General features: G+C 47.1%; 1 protein-coding gene across 1 annotated transcript in view; it reads right to left on the reverse strand.

Moving 5' to 3' along the window:
- The window catches only part of FNDC1 (fibronectin type III domain containing 1), a 62,170-nt gene extending 46,494 nt beyond the window's left edge, over positions 1-15,676 (reverse strand). The window contains exon 1 of the mRNA XM_064708126.1: positions 15,549-15,676. Within this exon, the coding sequence (XP_064564196.1) occupies positions 15,549-15,618 (70 nt within the window). The 5' untranslated portion in view covers positions 15,619-15,676. The remainder of the gene's footprint in view (positions 1-15,548) is intronic.
- Between the last annotated feature and the right edge of the window lie 2,982 nt (positions 15,677-18,658).

The raw sequence follows: 18,658 nt of genomic DNA on the forward strand, positions 1-18,658 counted from the left end.
TGGACAGCTATAGCTTAAAAACAGCCCCTTGCTTTATTTAACATAGCTGTGCCACTACAGCACAATTTTTCACTTGTAATTGTCACCTGGAGATTGATATCAGTCTCATGAGCACTTAAAAATATTCCTTACCACATTCATTTGAGTTCTTCAACTCAAGACTGCATTCAAAGCTCTTCACTGCTCTCACAGCTTAAACCTTCCGAGTTCCCAGCTGAAGCCATGGTAGCACACTTTGTCTCCAACTTATTTTGAAATCCACCCCTGCTCCAGAGCTAGAGGCACCAAGTCATTGCTCCTTTAGGTCCAATGAGAGGACAGAAACCCTTGACAGTCCAGAAGAACTGAGCAGGTGGTTTTCAAGCTCTCCTGGCTGCACAGCTCTGGCCCTGGGGCTCCTTGTTGCCACCCACACTAATGTGCATGGCCTGGGCTCCAAAACACATGGTTTACATCAGGCCACTGTTTCAGCTCCTGGAGAAATACAGCCCACTGCTCAACTCAGCAGCCACTTCTGGGAGTCCAAAACATAAAACCAATTCCAGCAGCAGGCCTCCTGAAAGCTTCCAAACATCAGGCAGTGAGATGGATATGGATGGATATAGCATACTCTGTAAATCAGGAACAGTATGTAGGGGGGTGACCCTTCTAAAATAAAATCCTCAATCACTAACAGAAAAGGAAGCAGCATTTATGAAGAATGTACTTTGTATGTCATAAAAACTATAATTATTCCCAATTCCCTAATAAGTAAAATATAGAAGAAGTTGAACATTTGGCAGATCCATTTTGGAAGAGTTTTTGAAACCAGCTACTCCAAAACCAGCACTGAAAGGCAGCTTATAAACCTATCACTCAGACTATCCCTTTGTCTAGATACATTTCCTCCACCTGGCTGTCTAAAACCAATTCACACTGATGTTAGTCTATTTTTCTTTTGGATTCTCATCAATGCATCTTTCAAGGTCCTGATAATATTAGTTTGCTTACATTTGAAGTCTTTGAAGTTCTTCATCTGGTGAAAATAATTTTGTTTCTGGTGGATTGTTCTCTTTTGCATGGCTTAACCATATCAGCCAGAGGTACTGCCAAAATGACTGACAACATAAAGACTTTTCTTTCTCTGCAGGACAGAGTCATAATTCTGACTCCAGCTGTTCTTTGAGAGTTCAGAAAACAGCCTGAGGATTAGGTGGTACCATCAGCAGAATTATGCTTACGGCCTTTTAGTTTTTGATAACAAATAAAAATCAGATCTATACTATTTGATTAAGTTTTAAATGTTAATACAGGTATCCTTTCAATCTTTGTTGACTGATTTCAAGTCTAACCTTTTCTAAACCTAGAAGTGGAAAACTGTAAGGAGGGACAGATGCCTGTGGTACTCCAATTTGACCCAAAGCTCCCTGGCTTCACTGGAAACCTCTGCTTCAGCAAGCCTGTCACTGGAAATTTGATTTGCAAGAAGGGAGACTCACTGATTTTACAGAAAAAGAAGTTTATAGCAAAGCTATAAACTATAGCTATAACTAAACACCTATTTCTTTTAAATCAACAAGGAGGAAGAGCTTGAGGTGTCAATGGATCTGGTAAAGCCATTGACCCCAAATGATTCCATATGTGCCCCTTCAACTCCTCATCTGCAGGATAAAGGGAATATTAGTGCTTCTCCTCTGAAATGCACCTGAGGTTTCCCAGTGCTGATACCACACTGCCTCATGAGACTCCTGGCTGTCTCTACTAGCAGCTCCTGTTGTCCTGTTGACATTCAGTTGTAGAAATAGCACAAATATCAATTTATAACATCTTAAGCCCTGTTTCTGAGATAAATCAGAGCCTGAGGTTGCTTCAAATGGTGCAGTCTGAATTTAGTCTGACTGCAACCACAAACATGACAAAAGCACAGGATGAAGCTAGAACAGAGCTTGTTTTCCCCCAGGTAATCCTTGTACAGGCTGTCCTCCAGCCCTAGTCAGAAGCTCAGTGACAGGAAGGAAAACTTGCCTGAGAAAATTAGAACATGAACCCACACCAAGCAACTCATGCCGTGGCAAGACATTGTCAGAATAAAACACCTCCCTTCAAAGTCTGTGTCTTTTCACACCATGTTCATGGCTGTAGTTACCACATTGCTTTCACCTACACTTTGTTGTTGTTTTCATATTCATGTTCTTAATTTACTATAAACTGTGATAACTTCTTTGTTTCTAACAGTCTGAGATGAAGCACACAATACATCAAAATCATGTCAGGAAAATTAAGAGCAAAAAAAACATTGCCACAAAGCTAAAAGAACTACAATTTTGGTTAGTTTCCTCTTTAAAATTAGGGACACTTGACTCATACTATGTTCTAATGTGTATTTTTGTTGTCGAAGAAAGTATTGAGAACGCACTGTTCACTTAAGAGAAGTGGACAGCACAGAAGAGAAGCCCACAACATGGTCCTGAATACTTGGAAGCCACATCTTCCCTGGGACATCCCTGACTTCTACCTGCACTGATGTACCATTCTCACACTCTCTGCACAGCCACAAAGGCTGGGGTCTTTAACAGCACTGGCCCTGGGAACAGCTTACTCAGTGCTAGAGAAGCCCACTGGTATCACAAGTGACAACACTCTCCTTAGTGGGAAGAAGTGGGTTTTAAGCACAGTTCATATTGCTCTCTCTGACTGCAGGAGAAGGTAGGAGAAGAAATCCTTGAGAGATTCCAAGGCAGCAGGATCCCCCTGAGCAGCTCCATGGCTCCTGAGGGCACTGCAAGGGCACTCATGCATCCATCTGCCACTGGTGCCAGGGGCAAACTCATGAGTTTAACAGCCTCTTCCATGCAAGTTCCTGGAGCGCAGGGCTCCCTTTTGCTCACCACTACCCCAGTCCACTGCTTGTCCCTCAAACATTTCAAAGGCTGTCAGAGGCAGCCTTTGGGAATATCCCAAAGGGGAATATCCTTTTGGCGATATTTCAAGTGCCACTTGGAATCCAGGCAGGATTTCGGCTGCATCACCCATGATGAGCAGCGACATCCCCATTCATGAAAACCTGGAATAAGTAAGAATATTTGCTCAGACTGACTTAGTCTAAGTGGCTTTCTCACATTCTGTGAAGCTGCCACTGAGATGATGTTTCATTTCCACACGAGGAAATATATGCAGAGCTTTCTTTAAGTCGAAGGTGAAACTCCAACCACAGCTGATGGCCACACAGGAATGGCTAGATGGGAAGGATGACAGAATTACAAGCCCACAAACGCCCTTCTCTCCAGCACTGACACCAGCATGGAGCTTGCACGATGCTGCTCTGCCCCGACTGGACATGGGCTCTGGGTGTGTGAGTTACTGCACTGCAGCTTATCCAGGACATTTACCCTCACCCCCACACAGGCTTGCAGATGAGACAGCTTATTTCCCTCTAGCTGGACCTCAAAGGATGTCCACAGGTGAGGTAGTAAAAAAAGAGAGCATTGTTTCTAGGCTGTCAGGCATCCCCTCCACCACTGCTCCCTCCCCTGTGCCCACAGCCCGAGGCAGGCAGCTTTGAAGTGGGTTGGCAGGGGACACAAGGCAGAGCCAGAGCATGCGCCTCTGTGAGCCAAGCTCTGTCCTCTCCCCACAGCCATGGCCATAGATCTCCAGAAAGGAAAACACACCCATTAAAATTGCACTGCTCATTAGGAGGCTAACTAAACCGTGGCAGCATCTTTATGCTGTGCACCTGGATCATTTCTTATGAACCTAAATCTGCTCTCCTTTCACATCCATGCAATCTCATTAAAACCGGTGGTATGTATAGAAGCACTCAAGTGAAGAATGAGGCCCTGCTCACTTAAAGGCTGAAGAAAACATTGTATATAATTATCCTGATGGAGGATATGGACTAGGCTTAGGGGAAGTCACAGGAGGAAGCACAGCTCTCTTTCTGCACCAGCTTTCACTCCAACCTCATCAGACAGCGGTTACCAACATCCATAAAGCACAAAGCTTCATATGCTTCATTCATATTATTCACTTTATCTGTTAATTTTATTTTCAATTAAATACTTCTATCCAAACACCCAATTTCCTTCCAAATTTCTTCCAGCTATTGGTTGCTGGGATGTTTCATGGCCCATCCTCAAAGCAGGAGACAAATGGGAGCCTACAGACTACAAACCAAACTCTACTGGTTTGTGACAGGCTGTGGGAGGAAAGTGACAACTCTCAGTCACCTTCACATCCCCTGAAAAACCTGTTAATTTTGGCCACTTTAATACTGAGCAAATGGATTACATCTGTCATTTGTGGACACAGCAACAAGTGTTAACCAAGCCACAACTAGGAAAAAAAACCTCATGGCTTCAACTGTTATTCAGAAATCTAGCATTTTGAAAATTTCAGAAAACTGATTTTCACTTATACAAAAAAAAGGGGGGGGGAAAGATGATCAGTAGGATACTTCTGAAATGAAGACTGGGTTTGAATCCAAAGGGCTGGATGCTGTGGCTCTGCATTTAGTTCATTCCTTTATGCATACCACAGATGTCACCAAATCATCCTCAAGCATCCTACTTACATTTGGGACAGTTGATTTACACTTCTCTCCAAAACCACTTCAAATACAGATAAATTTGTTCCCTTACCCAGTGAAATAGCACAGATTTTTTAATCTACTGGAGATTCATATGTTTATGTAAAGTCTTTCCATTCCATCTCTAGTTGAAGTGCATGTTCAACTTTCCATTCGAAACTGCCAAAAATGCCTCAGACTCACAAAGTCAGGGAGTAGGAATTCAAGCTTCATCATGCATAGAAGGAAAATAAAATTTGAAACTTCATTTTTATTTCACATTTCAAAGCCTTTTATAAATTCGAAGAGTTAGTTTCCCAAGGTGCCGGTTTGCTAAGAATAAAACTCAGGCTTAACATTAGTCTCTGCTCTTTCATTAGCAGCAGTCAGAGATTAAGTTTCTTTACAGAGACTGGAAAACATAAACTAACATAGCTTTTGCTGCTTCCTCTTAATGTAAAATGTAAATAAAACCCACTAAAATATTACTTATCTATCTCTAATACAAAATAGCTCACGTTTCATGTCTTGAAGTAATACCTGCTTTGATTCTTCTAACTTTATTCCACATTATTTATTGCAGAAGTTCTTTCAGAAAGCACACATATAGCTTTCTACCCTAAAAGGGAAGCTGGTGGCACACCCTCCAAGGCTCCCAAAGTGCAAAACTCATAGATCCTAGATAAAGTGCATGCCAGGGAAATGCACAGAATACTATGATTGCTATTCTTTGGAGGTCTGTATTAGGTTGGGCTCAGATAGGCACAAATCTTCGTTCACTGATAAATTACTTCCTTGTTTGATTTCTTTTCCAAAGAGCAACTTTCTGCAGTCATATTCAAAGCAATGTCTTCATGCAAAGCCCTGGGCTGTTTCACAAGTTATAAGCAACTCTATCATAGCTGAGCAGACACAATTGAGACATACGGCAGCAGCCACTTGGATTCACCTCATCATGATTTGTCAAGTACTGGGAGACAGCTGGCAAAGATTTTACCCAATTAATAACATTGAAAAGCATCTGAACATATCAAAAAGATGCAGTCACAGCTCGGCAGGTTTGTAAAAGAGAATCTATGCCATCTTCCTTGGGTAAGCCCAGGGATATTTAGAACAGAAAATTCACATAGCTACATTGACTTTGCCTCCAACGTTGACGTTCAAGACTTGCAGCTTCTCCCCACAGAGCACAGAATATCCCTGCCCACTGGGATGTACAACAAGAGGAGCCTCTGGGGAAGAAGAAAATCAATGCTTCCTGTTAACAAAGTCTCTGCAAAAATCAGGAGAACAGGTCTCAGGAAGGACTTCCAGAGTCTTTAACATGCCATAGCCTGCAGGCTGTTCAATGTACATGCACTCCTATTTTATGTTATTAATGCTTGGTGTTTGAACACCCCAAGTAGGAGATTTGGAAGGAAGGATGCAGTGGAAGGGTGCATTGATTAGGCCACTGTGACTGCTGCGAGGTGACGTGTGACACCAAGCTGGCACTGGCGCAGCTCAGAGGAATGAAGCTTTCTAACACCAGAACACCCACCAGCACTGCCTGCTTTGCTTGTGAGCTCTGACCCACCCATCACCAATGCTGGTGACCTATAATGATGTGGTGATGAACAATAATCCCCTCTCTCTTCAAACCTGAGCTTCTGATGAAAACCAACCCTTACGTCTGTGGCAGTGGCAATCTCTGCTGTCTCAGGGCTTTGACTGGATCTGCATGGCAAGGACAGGTTACCCAACAGGGTTTTGGGCAGCCTGAACCTGGGTGTTCTGTGTGGCCAGTGCTGGGGAAGCAGCCCTGCAGCAACAGCAGAGACAAGGTCCAAGTTTGGATCCCTCAAACCAAGGCTGGCTGCTAAGAGCAAGGCAAGGAAATTTGCGCTATTTTACAAGTAACTTAAGCAACTTGCTAACCTTTTGCGGGTTGGCCATCTGCTACCATTCAGTAGCACAAACATTTTGCTAAAGCTGCAAAGCTTCCTGAAACACAGTGATTTCCTTCCATACAAAGAGGCCCCAAATTACTCAAAAGCTCCTACAAGCATTTTGAAGTTTCACTATTTGCCCTCTTGGTTTTTATGGGGACTACTTGCAAGCATAACAAAAGTTTGGGGGTTTTAAAAATATATTTGTACAACATAAGCAGAGAAAAAATATATTTGCAAAAGGTCCAACTGCTGAAAAAGCCAAATGGTTCATTTCATATTGCCAAAAATCTTGCAAACTCTGTGTCTAATTTTATGAGGCTCTTATGATTGGATTCATAGGGTCTGCTTCTGCCACCCTCACTACAATTACTAGCAGCTTGTTCTGTAAGTGTCCAGTCCTAAGAAAAATCTTGCTTCTCCCAAAGGAAAGCAACAGGTTGAACAGTAGGAATATGCTAAAAATCACTCTCCCATCTTCAAACATACCACTTTCTTTCAGAAACATCCACACTAACTCATCAGATACTTTGATGCTTACATCCACCAGACCCTGAGGTCCATCAGTTCCCTCAGCTCTGACTTCAGCTCTCTCCACTGGGCTGAGACCTTCATCTCCCCCTGCTAGTGTTAGGGAAAAAAAACCAAACTTGTTTTTTCTTGTATTTCCTTCTCCCTTCCCTCTGTTGACACACACATGGATGGTTCCTTCCCTCCACTCCCAGTGGGAACGTGGACACCATCCTCTCCCAGACACACTCCCACTGTGCCCACACTATGCTGCCTGTGACTGCCCTGTGCTAGCATAACACGGGACAGCTGCCTTGTCACCACCACAAGGAAAGACTTAAGCCAGTTCAAAGCCATTTCTCTTTTCATTTCACTTAAGTAGCAGTTTGAAATCAGTTTCCATCCCTCCAAGGTTTCACACTTGGTCCCATTCTCACATCACATCATCAGCTGCAGGTTTCCAGCCCCATGTGATCCCAAACACAACCAGAATCCCACAATGTCTCATATCACTCATCATCCCTCCCTGAGGGTAATTTAAACAGGTGTCTTTGCAGAGGCAAGAAAGTGTGTTTGCAGAGGTGTCTGGCCCTCAGCAATCAGCACTTCCAAGGGGCACGGCACATTCTGCACCAGGGGCTGACTTGCTGGGAGGGCAGATGAGGAGCACATATGGTCTGAGACATCTTGTGGCAATAAATTTGTGCTCAGCAGCTGAAACCCAGCAGCTCTGACCTGACTGGGAAGGGCTTTCATGAAAACATGTACATGCTCACTGAGCATTCAGTCCCCTGACTGCCATTTAAGCATGTACTCAGGCTCTTGGAGGACTGGCTTGACTTACAGTAGTCATTACGAGTGAAGAAAAGGAGCTCAGCGCCCCAGCAGAGCAATCACCACATTGCAAACAAAATAACACATCACTGTACACATCTAGCATGGAAATTTGGCTTGCTAATATTGCTGTTTAAGGTTTAGACTTTCTAGGTTTTCGACACTGTTGCTGTGCTATCACAGAAGAGCTTTTCTGGTTAATTTCATTCTTTTGACTTTGTTTCTTTGTACAGACAGCAATTTTGCTTCTGCATACATTTAGCTCTGGGCAACTGGGCAATTCACAAGACATCAGTCATTACTTCTTGTTTGGAAAATTTCAAGTAGAAGGGAGTAGGGTCTTAGCTTGGGCAGTTCTTCAGCACAGCATAGCATGGAAAAAGCATTCAACTCATTTTTAAAACAGGGCCAGTGGAGCTCAGGAAAGGTGAGATGTCACTTTCAAAGTCTGTCTCAGACTTTTGGATGAAACCAGGCCTTGTGATCCCAACCCACCTCCCCAGTAACACAACCTTAGACACTTATCAAATACATATATTAAAAATACATGCAACCTGAAATCAGCCTGGAGTCTCAGACCAGCAAAGCCAAATGGAGCATTTCCATCACTGCCATTTGGTTTTAAATTGTTTTTAGCACCTCTCCTTTGGGAGACCAGAAACACGAGAGCGATGGCACAGCTGGGACACAAAGATCAGCTGATACAGCCAGCAGGGCTGCAAACACATAACCCAGAGCAGCCACTCCTGCAAAGTGCAGCGAGCCCTCGGCCAAGTCACTGGATCACTGTCAGCCTCAGGCTGCTCCAACTTCTTGGAGCCTGAGGCTGAGGCCATCTGCAACACATCCCGGGCTAAAGACCACACAATTATGTCACTGAACTCGGCATGGCTTCAAAAGGTGACCAAAGGGAAAGACATGCAGACTGTGAAAGTGCAGCTCAGTTACTCATGCAGGGGCAGATTCTGATGCTGTTAGGGGCTTCCATAGGGCTGCCACATGAAGCAAGACACTACCCCGCAGGAGCTACAGCATCTAAATCCAGCTCTCCATCCATCTGACTACAGCCTCTGTCCTGCTCTCAGACCTGCCCCAAGATCTCAGCAGCAAAGGCAAAATTAAACACTGTCTTCCCGAGGCTGAAAACAGGAAGCCTGGATGCTTCTCAGGCTGCAGGATGGGTGCTGGGGTTGGGAACTGGGTGCTGCTCCCACCCTCCCCTCCCTCAGCAGCAGGAGCATCCAGGGGCTCTGAGAGGGCTGGCCAGGCAGGTAGCAGGGCTTGGGCTGTTCTCTGGTACCATAAAACATGCATGGCAGCGTGTTTTGCCAGTTACATTTGCTGCTTTCCATTGTGGGATTTTTAAGGCATACTCAGTAGTTTTTCCCCGATACCAGCCCTTCTGTACACCCTTCCAAGGACACCACTCTGAAAGAAGGGATTAAGCACTTCATAACAGAATACCAAAACAAATTATGTTGACTATTCAATTTCTCTTATTTCTGTCTCTTTTTTTTAGAGATGAAGAAACACTAACATTCCAGCTCCAGCAGTCCTGCACTTTTTCCCAAAAAAGTTTCAGCCAAAATATTGTAGTCAACTCTACAGTAAACATGACAAATAACCATCTGAAGAGCGGCCTCTTATTTTACAACAAATGTATATATTAAGAACAACCAACTCCTCCAATGGAAAAATAATCAGTTCAGTGCAGGAAGAATACAACAGTCGGAAAGATTTGCTGGAACCAGGATCATTGCAGGATGCCCAAGAGGACTTAATAACTATGTAATAGTGGAATAGCTGCACTGGAACTGTGAAATATGAACACACTCCACAGTCCTCAAAGAGTAATTTACTCTGTTTAATGAAGAGCTGATTTGATGACTGAGTTACTCACTGAAGAGAGTTGATTTAAAATGCACACTTCTCCAGACCACTTTTTAATGTGTACATAGTTAAATTTGGATGTACGTTTTATGGTTCTTCCAGGATGAGGAGAAGCTTGGACTGCCTTCCTTACCCCTGGATTTCAGTATTACATTTGATGTAACTAACAATTTCTCTTTGTTTAGGAAAAGGTCTCTGTTTAAAGCACACTATTTCTACATATCTTGGGTCTTTCTTCCACTTTTCCTTGCTTCTCTACTCCTTAAGTCTATTTGCTTTAAATACAGACCTGCCAAATGCAAGCACCTATACCAAAATGGAGACACATTCAGGCTGATTTCAGAGGCACTGAAGAGTGCTCAGCTCTGACCACAGCACATGCAGATGTGACATTGCCAGGGTACACGACCCAACCTGGCACGTGGGAAAAGCCTCTGTGTCCCACTGCACAGATGTCATTTATGAAGAGCAAACAGTGGGCCAGAGGTTACAAGTTTAATGAGAGTGAGGTACAGTGACTGCTGCTTGAGAAAGGTACAATTTAACCCAGAGTGGTTTTAACCATCCTGAAAGTGCTGTGAACAGTACAAAACATGCTGAAGTTTAAACACACATTTGCAGAAACTCTGAGTAGGAGAAAAGACCTTATATGACATCCCAGACAGCAGCTCCAGGGAACTGGGGAGGAGAATTTGCCATTTCCAGAGCTATGTGAGCCAGCAGCCACGTGCCTTAGGAGGGCAGGACACAGGACAAGTGGTCTGGAGAGAAGTGGGTACCAGGTCCCATCCAGCAGAGAGGAGGCAGAGGGAGCTCAGCAGCCTGCACAGGTCTTGCTGGGGACCAGAAGCACATGAGCTGTCAGCACAGGCTCTCATCTCCCCAGGCAAACCAAGAGCAGGCAATGAGGGGGACGCTGTGTAAACACTGTTTTGATGTTGCTCTCGTTAACTCTGCTACTGGTGCAGCAGTTAAGCACTCAACCATGTGGTACACTGTGGAAAAAGTTATTTTTCATTACAACCTTCTCTAAAGTTTAAAGAGAAATCAGGGAAAGCAGACACTTTCCAGGTGCTTGTACACCCCCAAAGGAAATGAATCCAACTAGAGAGGTGCTGCAGGCAAAAGCTGCTGGTGCCTCAAGTAAGAATAAATGTGAGAGCTGGGGTCAGAGTGTGCATAGTCAGTCTTGCCAGGTACAAGGGCAGTGCAAAATCCTGCTGGTCTAAATGCCTCTTTGGTAAGAGTCAAGCAGTAGAGACACAGGAGTACACCACACCACTCCTCTAAATCCCTAGGCATCCAGGGTGTGGAGGAAATTAAGAAACGTGTGTCCTGAGACTCAGAGAACAGACAGCAAAGCAGAAGATCTCAGCAGTTCTTGGTTTTCTTTAAATCTTGTGCAATTTAAGCCACTGTCTTGATCTTGGCAGTGCTTATTTTGGCACTTCAGTTTGTGAACATTCAACACAGACTGTAGGTTTTGCAGCCAACAGTGCAGCAGAATAAGCAGCAGTATAGCAAACACATATAAGAAAATGCAAACACGATTTCAAAGGTTTTCTGTTGGGTCACGCACAACAAATGATCTTTCAGACAACCTCACATTTCTTCAAGACACCCATCACTCCTCTACTGAACTGGAAATGTAAGACATACCACTCCTCAGAGGCTATGAAGTTAGTGCAAACATAGCCAAAATTCTCAACCCACATGGAAGCAAAATACTTAGGTTTTTACAGAGGGAAAGGATATCTCAGCTTCAGAATCTGCTGCTCTCCTCTGGATTCCACTGCCTCACAACCCAGCAGTTCACCCCTCCCTCTCATGCTGGGCAGGGGCACTGGCTGCAGACATGAAGCCATCTTTCTCATCTTGGGGAATAATGAAAACACTCATAGTTGCAAGTGAATTAAATTTCATGTGCATTCAAAGGAATAAAAACAATCCCACAGTGCGGCACATCAGTGAAAGTGTTGCTGCTTTAGGGAGCTGTAAAAGAGAAATGACACGTGGCAATTCAGGGGTAGAAAAAGACAACAGGGAGTGCTGGCACCTGCCTGAAGGATCAGTACAGAGTCTGCAGGGTTGGGAGAACTCTCTCAAGGCTGCACAAAAGTGTGGTACACCTACAGCTTGGGGGAGAAAATAGCAGCATGGGGTTTCCCAAGAGGAAGGCACATCGATGTCCACACCATCTCCTCTAGGGAAGTGACCACTTCTCCTGCTTAGTGCATTAGCAGTCTGTGGGAGACTTGCCTATCATGCATGTCCCCTCCTATTTCCCAGAAGAACGCACAACAAAAGGTAAAGGTTCCCATGATACATGCATGCACCTAGCCATGGTTCACTTGGGCAGGTGAAGGGGGAGTAAAGGAATACTAATTTATGAAGACAGGTGACTCAAGTTAAACAAGATAAGCTGATCCTGACACTTCAAAACTAAGGAGGGGAAAAATGTTGGTTTGGCTGCAGTTTTTTGCATATTTGGGATCACACCCAAGCTACTAAACACAGTTTCCATCTAGAGGTCTTTGGTTAGGAAGAGGTTCCAGTCCTATTATACTTGAGCTGCAACAGCATAAATTTAAGAGACCTAATGCCTGGTGCAAGCACATCCCAATGCCAACTTAGCCACATTCCTGAGCACTTCCTCAGTGACAGACAGAGATGTGTTACATAACTCCCAGCTAGAGAAACCATGGGTCCTAGACAGGCACCAGAAACTGCACCTGGTGGAGATACTGCTATGCTGACTTCATGTGAAGACAACAGCCCACCTGCAGACAGCTGCATAGCATGTGAAGCAGATATAAAGTCCAACCTAAGTTATCTTGAGAACTTAGAAGTCACTTTTCAGTGTCCTGCATGGGAAGTATGATCACTGAATGTGTCTGAGCTGCATTTTTGTGCAACTGAATGCTCACTCAAGACACTGGATCACAGACACAAGATCCCATTCCCCCTGCTGGTGTGTCTTTGACTTGCTGCATCATCGACTCAGCCCTCCCTTCTAAATTTCTTTCTGTATAGATCAGCTTCTGCAAGCATCTTAACCACACATCCAGCCAAAATCAGTCCATGTGCAGTGTGAAGAGCTGGAATGACAGACTTGGACAGCACAGGAGCTTTCATACATCTGACACACCCAGAGGCTGGTACAGAGCTATACAGTTAAGACCATTACAGCACTGTCCTAAATAACTGAGAAGATACATTCCTTAGAGCTAAATGAAGTGGAAAATTCCCTTGGAGACCCTTCTGCTTTCTCTGTTTGTGTCAGACAGTCTAGACAAGGGAGGAAAATGAGAGTTAGTGCTGCTGTCAGAAAGGCTCTTTCTCTGACCATAGACTCTTCTTAATGTTTCTCCCAAATTTCTCCCGCTGGCTGCAGGTGGTTCCTGAATACTGTTTGTTTAAGCTAATAAGGTGGGTGGGTGACTACTGTTTTCTGTAGTCAGTATCCATTCTTCCACACATGGGATCTGGCAGCAAGCAACAAATCCCTCTTGGCAATTCACAAATGGGATCTGCCCCCTGAGCTGGCTCCAGCACAACACCCTTCTCTTACACTTTCTTGGCCCGAGGACTGCCACAACAATCCTGGGCACAGGCCCCACACTGATTTTCTATTTTGATAAACAGAACACAGTCAATGACAGCACCAGCCCAATGCCAGACCCTTACTGGGGAAAAATCCTTCTTCTCTTTCCACAGACAGAAATTGAAGGGCTTTTTCACTTCATTGGAGCCTGTCTGCTGAGCCAAGGCAGCCTCCCTGTCTCACAGACATGGTACTTGGACAAAGGCTCCAAAGTGCAGAGTGAGTTTGGGACAGATCCCCTAGACAGAGCACATGCAGCAAAGGTGGTCAGCAGGACCATTTCAAACACAGTTAGAATGTGAGAAACAGGACCAAGGGCAGCAAAAATGCTCAGCAATGGCTTTACCCCCTGAAAAAGAACTCCAGAACCCACCAGCCCTCTTGTCTAAGACTGCACTTGCTCATGACACAGCCTGTGTTTATAGCTTATAAACTGTGTTTGCAGCTTATAAACTACTCTCTAGACTGGAGAAGGAAAGTGGTGTCCACTCAATATGGCCAGCACACCAACAAGGGCAGGGAGTACCCATGCAGCCCACATCCAGTCCTCTCCAGCCACTCTGGGGTTAAAGCTCAGTATTCCCACTCCAGCAGGTTTTGGTGTGCTCCAGAGTTCCATAGCTGGGAAGCACGCAGAGCTCTGTGCAGCACTATGCCAACACATTTGGGTTTGTTCAGAAATTGGCCTAATTTTTACAGCACATTGGTGTGGGACTGCAAACAAGGAAAGACTAGATGGATATTACATGCAAAAATTTTAGTGAAGTATCAGAATCTCCAAGAATCACTTTAGACATTACACAGTCAGGGAAGCAAGAGCCTGCATGCGCTCAACAGCTAACACTTTTCCTCAGAGGCTATGACATTTCTCACAGTGTTTCCCTCACTAGCAGAACAAAAACTCCCCTGCTCCCTTCCCTTCTCCTCTCACTTTTCAGCAGGCAGCCCCAGAGATGCAGTTCCCCCTCCATTTACCACTGCCACAAGGGAGCACTATTATAAAACCGCTTCCAGGAGTGTGATCCAAAGCTTAACCCAGATGTGCACAGCAAGTTGCAGAGAGACCACAGTTCCAGGGTAAGGAGATCATTTCTTTCTGCATGTTTAGCTGCACACTGAAACTCACCAGGAGCCACGGGTGACATGAAGTCCCAGGCTATGCCGCACAGCCCAGAGCTGCAGGAGAGTCAGGGAGGATGCTATGGTCCTCGGCCGGCTCCTCTGCGACTACACGGGGCTGGAGATTGGACAGCCGCCACATCCGGAGCCTGGGGGCAAGTGTCCCTGTGCCACCCTGGCTACTGTAACCCCGACAGATACATTCTGGCGCTGAAATGCCTCCACATGTGTGTCTATACCCTGTCCTTATCTGATGCACACCTTGCGGCCACAAGCTGGGGAGATTCGGTTCAGCATTGTCTGCGGTGCAACAAGCGCCGCGGGGGCTGCAGTGATCGCTCACTGCTTCCACAAGGGAAAGGACAGGGCACATCTGCCACTGCTTCCCACAACCTCTGCCACCTCCAGAGCAGCTTAAACCTGAGCCTGCGGGCCGGGGAGCTCTGACAGCAGCGCCAGCCTCGCCCAGGCTGATGCAGGGTTCGATCCGCGGGACTCCGGCGGCGGGAACGAGGAGAAGAGAGGAGAGATCTCTCCTGGCTTCCCGGGGAAATGCAGCGCTGCGCTGCCCGGTGTCAGCGCCGCTCATCGGGGCTGAGAGGGGCTCCTCAGCAGAGCCCAGACGGGACGGTGGGACCAGCACGAGGTTCCATGGGGAAAGAGGCATCCATGGGCTGAAGGCAAACGGGAGGCTGTCACCCTCCGGTGCCATCTGTTCCTGTCTGGCCACAAGCGTCGTGTGGGCTGCAGCCCTGCGCTCCGGAGCTGCCCGAAACGCGGCAGAGCCGCAGCGGGCCGACCCACGGAGGGTCCCGGCCACTCTCCGAGCGCTGGGTGACCCTCGGTGCCGAGGCTTGCCCGGCTCTGCAGCTCCCGACCCCGCTCGGGGGCACCGGCCGAGGGGCCCGCACACACCGGGGGCAGCGGCAGGTGCCTGTGCGGGACAGGGAGGCGGCCGCCTCGGCCGGCGTGTCCCCGCTGTGCTTGTCCCCTTGCCGGGCAGGGGCCGAGAGCGGCGCCGCGGGGCATCCCCAAGCACCGCGTCCCCCCGGAGCCCCCCGCCCCGGGCACCTCCCCGCCGGGCAGCGACACGCGTGGGGCGGCAGCTCCCGCGTACCTGGCAGGGCGGCGGGCAGCAGGGCGGCCAGGAGCAGCAGGGCGGCGCAGGGTGCGGCGGGCCCCGCCATGGGGCCGGGGCGCGGGGCGCGGGCGGCGGGAGCGGCGGGGCGCGGAGCTGCCGCCCGCCCGGAGAGCGTCTCGGCGGGGCTGCCCCGCTGCTGCCTGCGCGCCCCGCCGTCTCCTCCTCCCGGGCTGCCGGGACACTGCAGCCAGCGGGGCGGCCCCGCGGAGGCGAGAGACGGCCCTCCGCCCCCCCGGCCTCGGCCCCGGCCCCGGCCCGCCCCGGCGGCCAGCGCCCGCAGCATCCCCTGCCCTGGCGGGAGCGCACCTGGCTCCTTCGGGAAGCGTCTCCCCAAGGAGCCGAAGAGCTCCGAGCCTGCCCCTCAGCAGCCAGGGGAAATTCAGCTGGCCCCCAGCGTGTTACCCGCACCTCGTGCTGCCCTCTGTCTTCTCCTCTAGTGGCACTGTGCCCTCCCAGCTGGGGTGGGTATTCAGTCCCGCGTGGGCACAGGGATCCCTATACAGAACTTTCTATATCGGATTGTCCTTCCTTCTTCTCATCATCTTTTGTTCTTTCTGAACTTCCACCCCATATCGGGACGGGGTTTTTACTTCAGTAGCCTTGCACTGGAGGGACATACTGTTAGATCTGCAAGGCACTTCCCAGTCCGACTTTTCTGTCTCTTCCTACAACCCTCCAGCCCACACCCCTCATCTACTTTTTGCTGCATTGCTGAAGGATATTTCTGTAACAATTAATAATGGGTCCCCTGCTGTGGAAACTAAGCAAAAATAAAACCAAAGCAAAACTAAATGAGCATAAAAGTTCTTGCCTGCTATGAAGGGAGAGGAAAGATACTAGGAAAAATAAACATCATATTTTATTTAAAAAAAAAAAAAAAACAAAGAAACAAACAGACCAAACAAACAAAAGTACAAATCAAAGAAAGGCAAATAACAGGGGCAGGGTTTGCGCAGGAATCTGGCTCCACACCTGCTTCTGCCCAGATACTGGCTTTGGCATGCTGCCACACAGCTCCATGGCTGAGCCCATCGAGGACTGGCACAGAGTGGCTCCAAAATCTCTGCTGCTGGACATAGCTACTGCTGGGACTCTGGCCCTACTCACCACTCTGGCCCTCCTGGCCAAGCTGCTCAGGGTCCCCAGCCCACAGGGACATACTGGCCACATCCTCACTGGTATCAGTGAAAACACAGTATCCTTTGTGCCCTGTGTTACATATGTGCATTTTCATAGTTTGCAGCATCCAAAATGAGGTGCAGACAGTGTTAACTGATGAGCTGAATGTGTATTCACAGCAGAACACACTGTAGGCTCCATTCCCTGTAATGTTACAGTGGGATGGTGTTGGAGAGCTCTGTGGGAACAGGGGGCCAAACCTGGCAGCTGCTTAACCATAGTGGGTATGGGGCAGCCTCCTGCAGAAAGAACCACACCTGGGGTTTTTTTTCATTGCAAGGCGATCACTGCTCTCTGTAAGGAAGCCTGGGAGCAAGCTGAGACTGTGGCAGCCATGCACAAGGTAGGGACTGTAATCCAGAACTGAAGCAGGAAACCACACTGGGACAAGCAAAGGGAATGCTGAGATGTGGGCATCTCCAGAAGGCTGTCTTTCACCACTCCTGGAATATTTCTTCCTAGAACTTGACTGCTACAGCCTGGGACAGGCTTTTAAAAACCAAACAGCATGGCAAACAGAAGGAGTCTCTAGATGACAGCGTTTCAGGAAGCTCAAGTTAAGGCACATCTGTAATGTCACATTTTTAGTAGATTGCTGTCCATTGCAGCCTCCTGGCTTTGCATCACACCAGGCATCACTGGTCACTGTACCCCTCCTGCTTGAGCATCACAGCTTCATTATCCCCTTTCAGCTTTGCTTCTCTCCTTCCTAAGTGGCATTCTCAAGGATGTGGTTCCCACTGCAATACCATCAGTCATATCGTGAGGAATGGAATGCCAAAGTGCAGCTCTGAAAGGCCTTTTCTGGATTATGAATCAAGGACTGACTTGAACACTGGCTGGTTAAAGATATCCAATTCTCACATGGCACACCAGCTGTTTCTAAGAGAAAGTACACTTCACTAGCAAAGCATGACAGCTAGAGAAAATAACCAAAACCAGCCACACTGAGAAATCTGGACATTCAGATGAAAATGTTTAGGAAGTAAACCTGGGTAAAGAGTACCTATAAGAGTCAGGGATCTCAGCATCACAGAAATCCAAATCCTGCCTGTTATCTGCAGCAAGAGCTGTTCTGTGTGAGGAAGGTGTCATTGTGCATGGAGGGCATTTGGGAATTGCAGTGGATGTAGTTAGTGGAACAAGGTGACTGCGCCAAGCACTCCCTGACAAGGATGTCTGAGCTTGGCCTAAGATAAAGTGGTACCTGGCCAGGCAGGAGGAATGGACTCAGCATGCCCCTCCAGCACCCACACAGCCCTCCTCACACCCCAGCCGGTCATGGGGGCAGAGGGATCCCCATGGAAGCATGATATTACTCAGTAGGCTCAAGCCCACTTGCTGCTTTTTGAATCACAGCTCTGAAAAGGGAAAAACCATGGCACTTACTAACTGGAGGCAAAACAGTATATAGGTGTATTGGAAAGGGTGAATCTTTCCAGGGTACACAAATCTGGAAGGGGTTTTATTTTCCTCGATTGTTTCTTCATTGCTTGCTCTATGCAAGTGCATCCAGGAGAGACAGAGGGTGGAACATGCAGGGGTGCAGCCATCTGTCTGGATGAAACTATCCACTATGCTCACCTGTGTAGGCTGTGCAGTCTTGGAGGTTTTTCATTTAAAAGACAGAATTCCATTGAGAATGAGGATTACTCAGGAAACAACAAAGACACCATACTGCAGTGAGTATGGACTTGTTCCTATGGCAATGTGAAATTTGGTTCTTTGCAGGAAATTAATTTTCCATAATTAGCCCAGCTGATACTAACATAACATTTTAGATTAAATTATAGTTTAAACCAAGACAAGGGATATTTGGGTTTGCTGATTCTTTCTGTCTTGTTTCTGTGGATACTCTTGAAGCCATATGAGGCCAGACAAATAATCACTATATGCTGGAAAATCCT

Source organism: Zonotrichia leucophrys, chromosome 3 (genome assembly GCF_028769735.1).
Source record: "Zonotrichia leucophrys gambelii isolate GWCS_2022_RI chromosome 3, RI_Zleu_2.0, whole genome shotgun sequence".
Lineage (NCBI taxonomy): Eukaryota > Metazoa > Chordata > Aves > Passeriformes > Passerellidae > Zonotrichia > Zonotrichia leucophrys.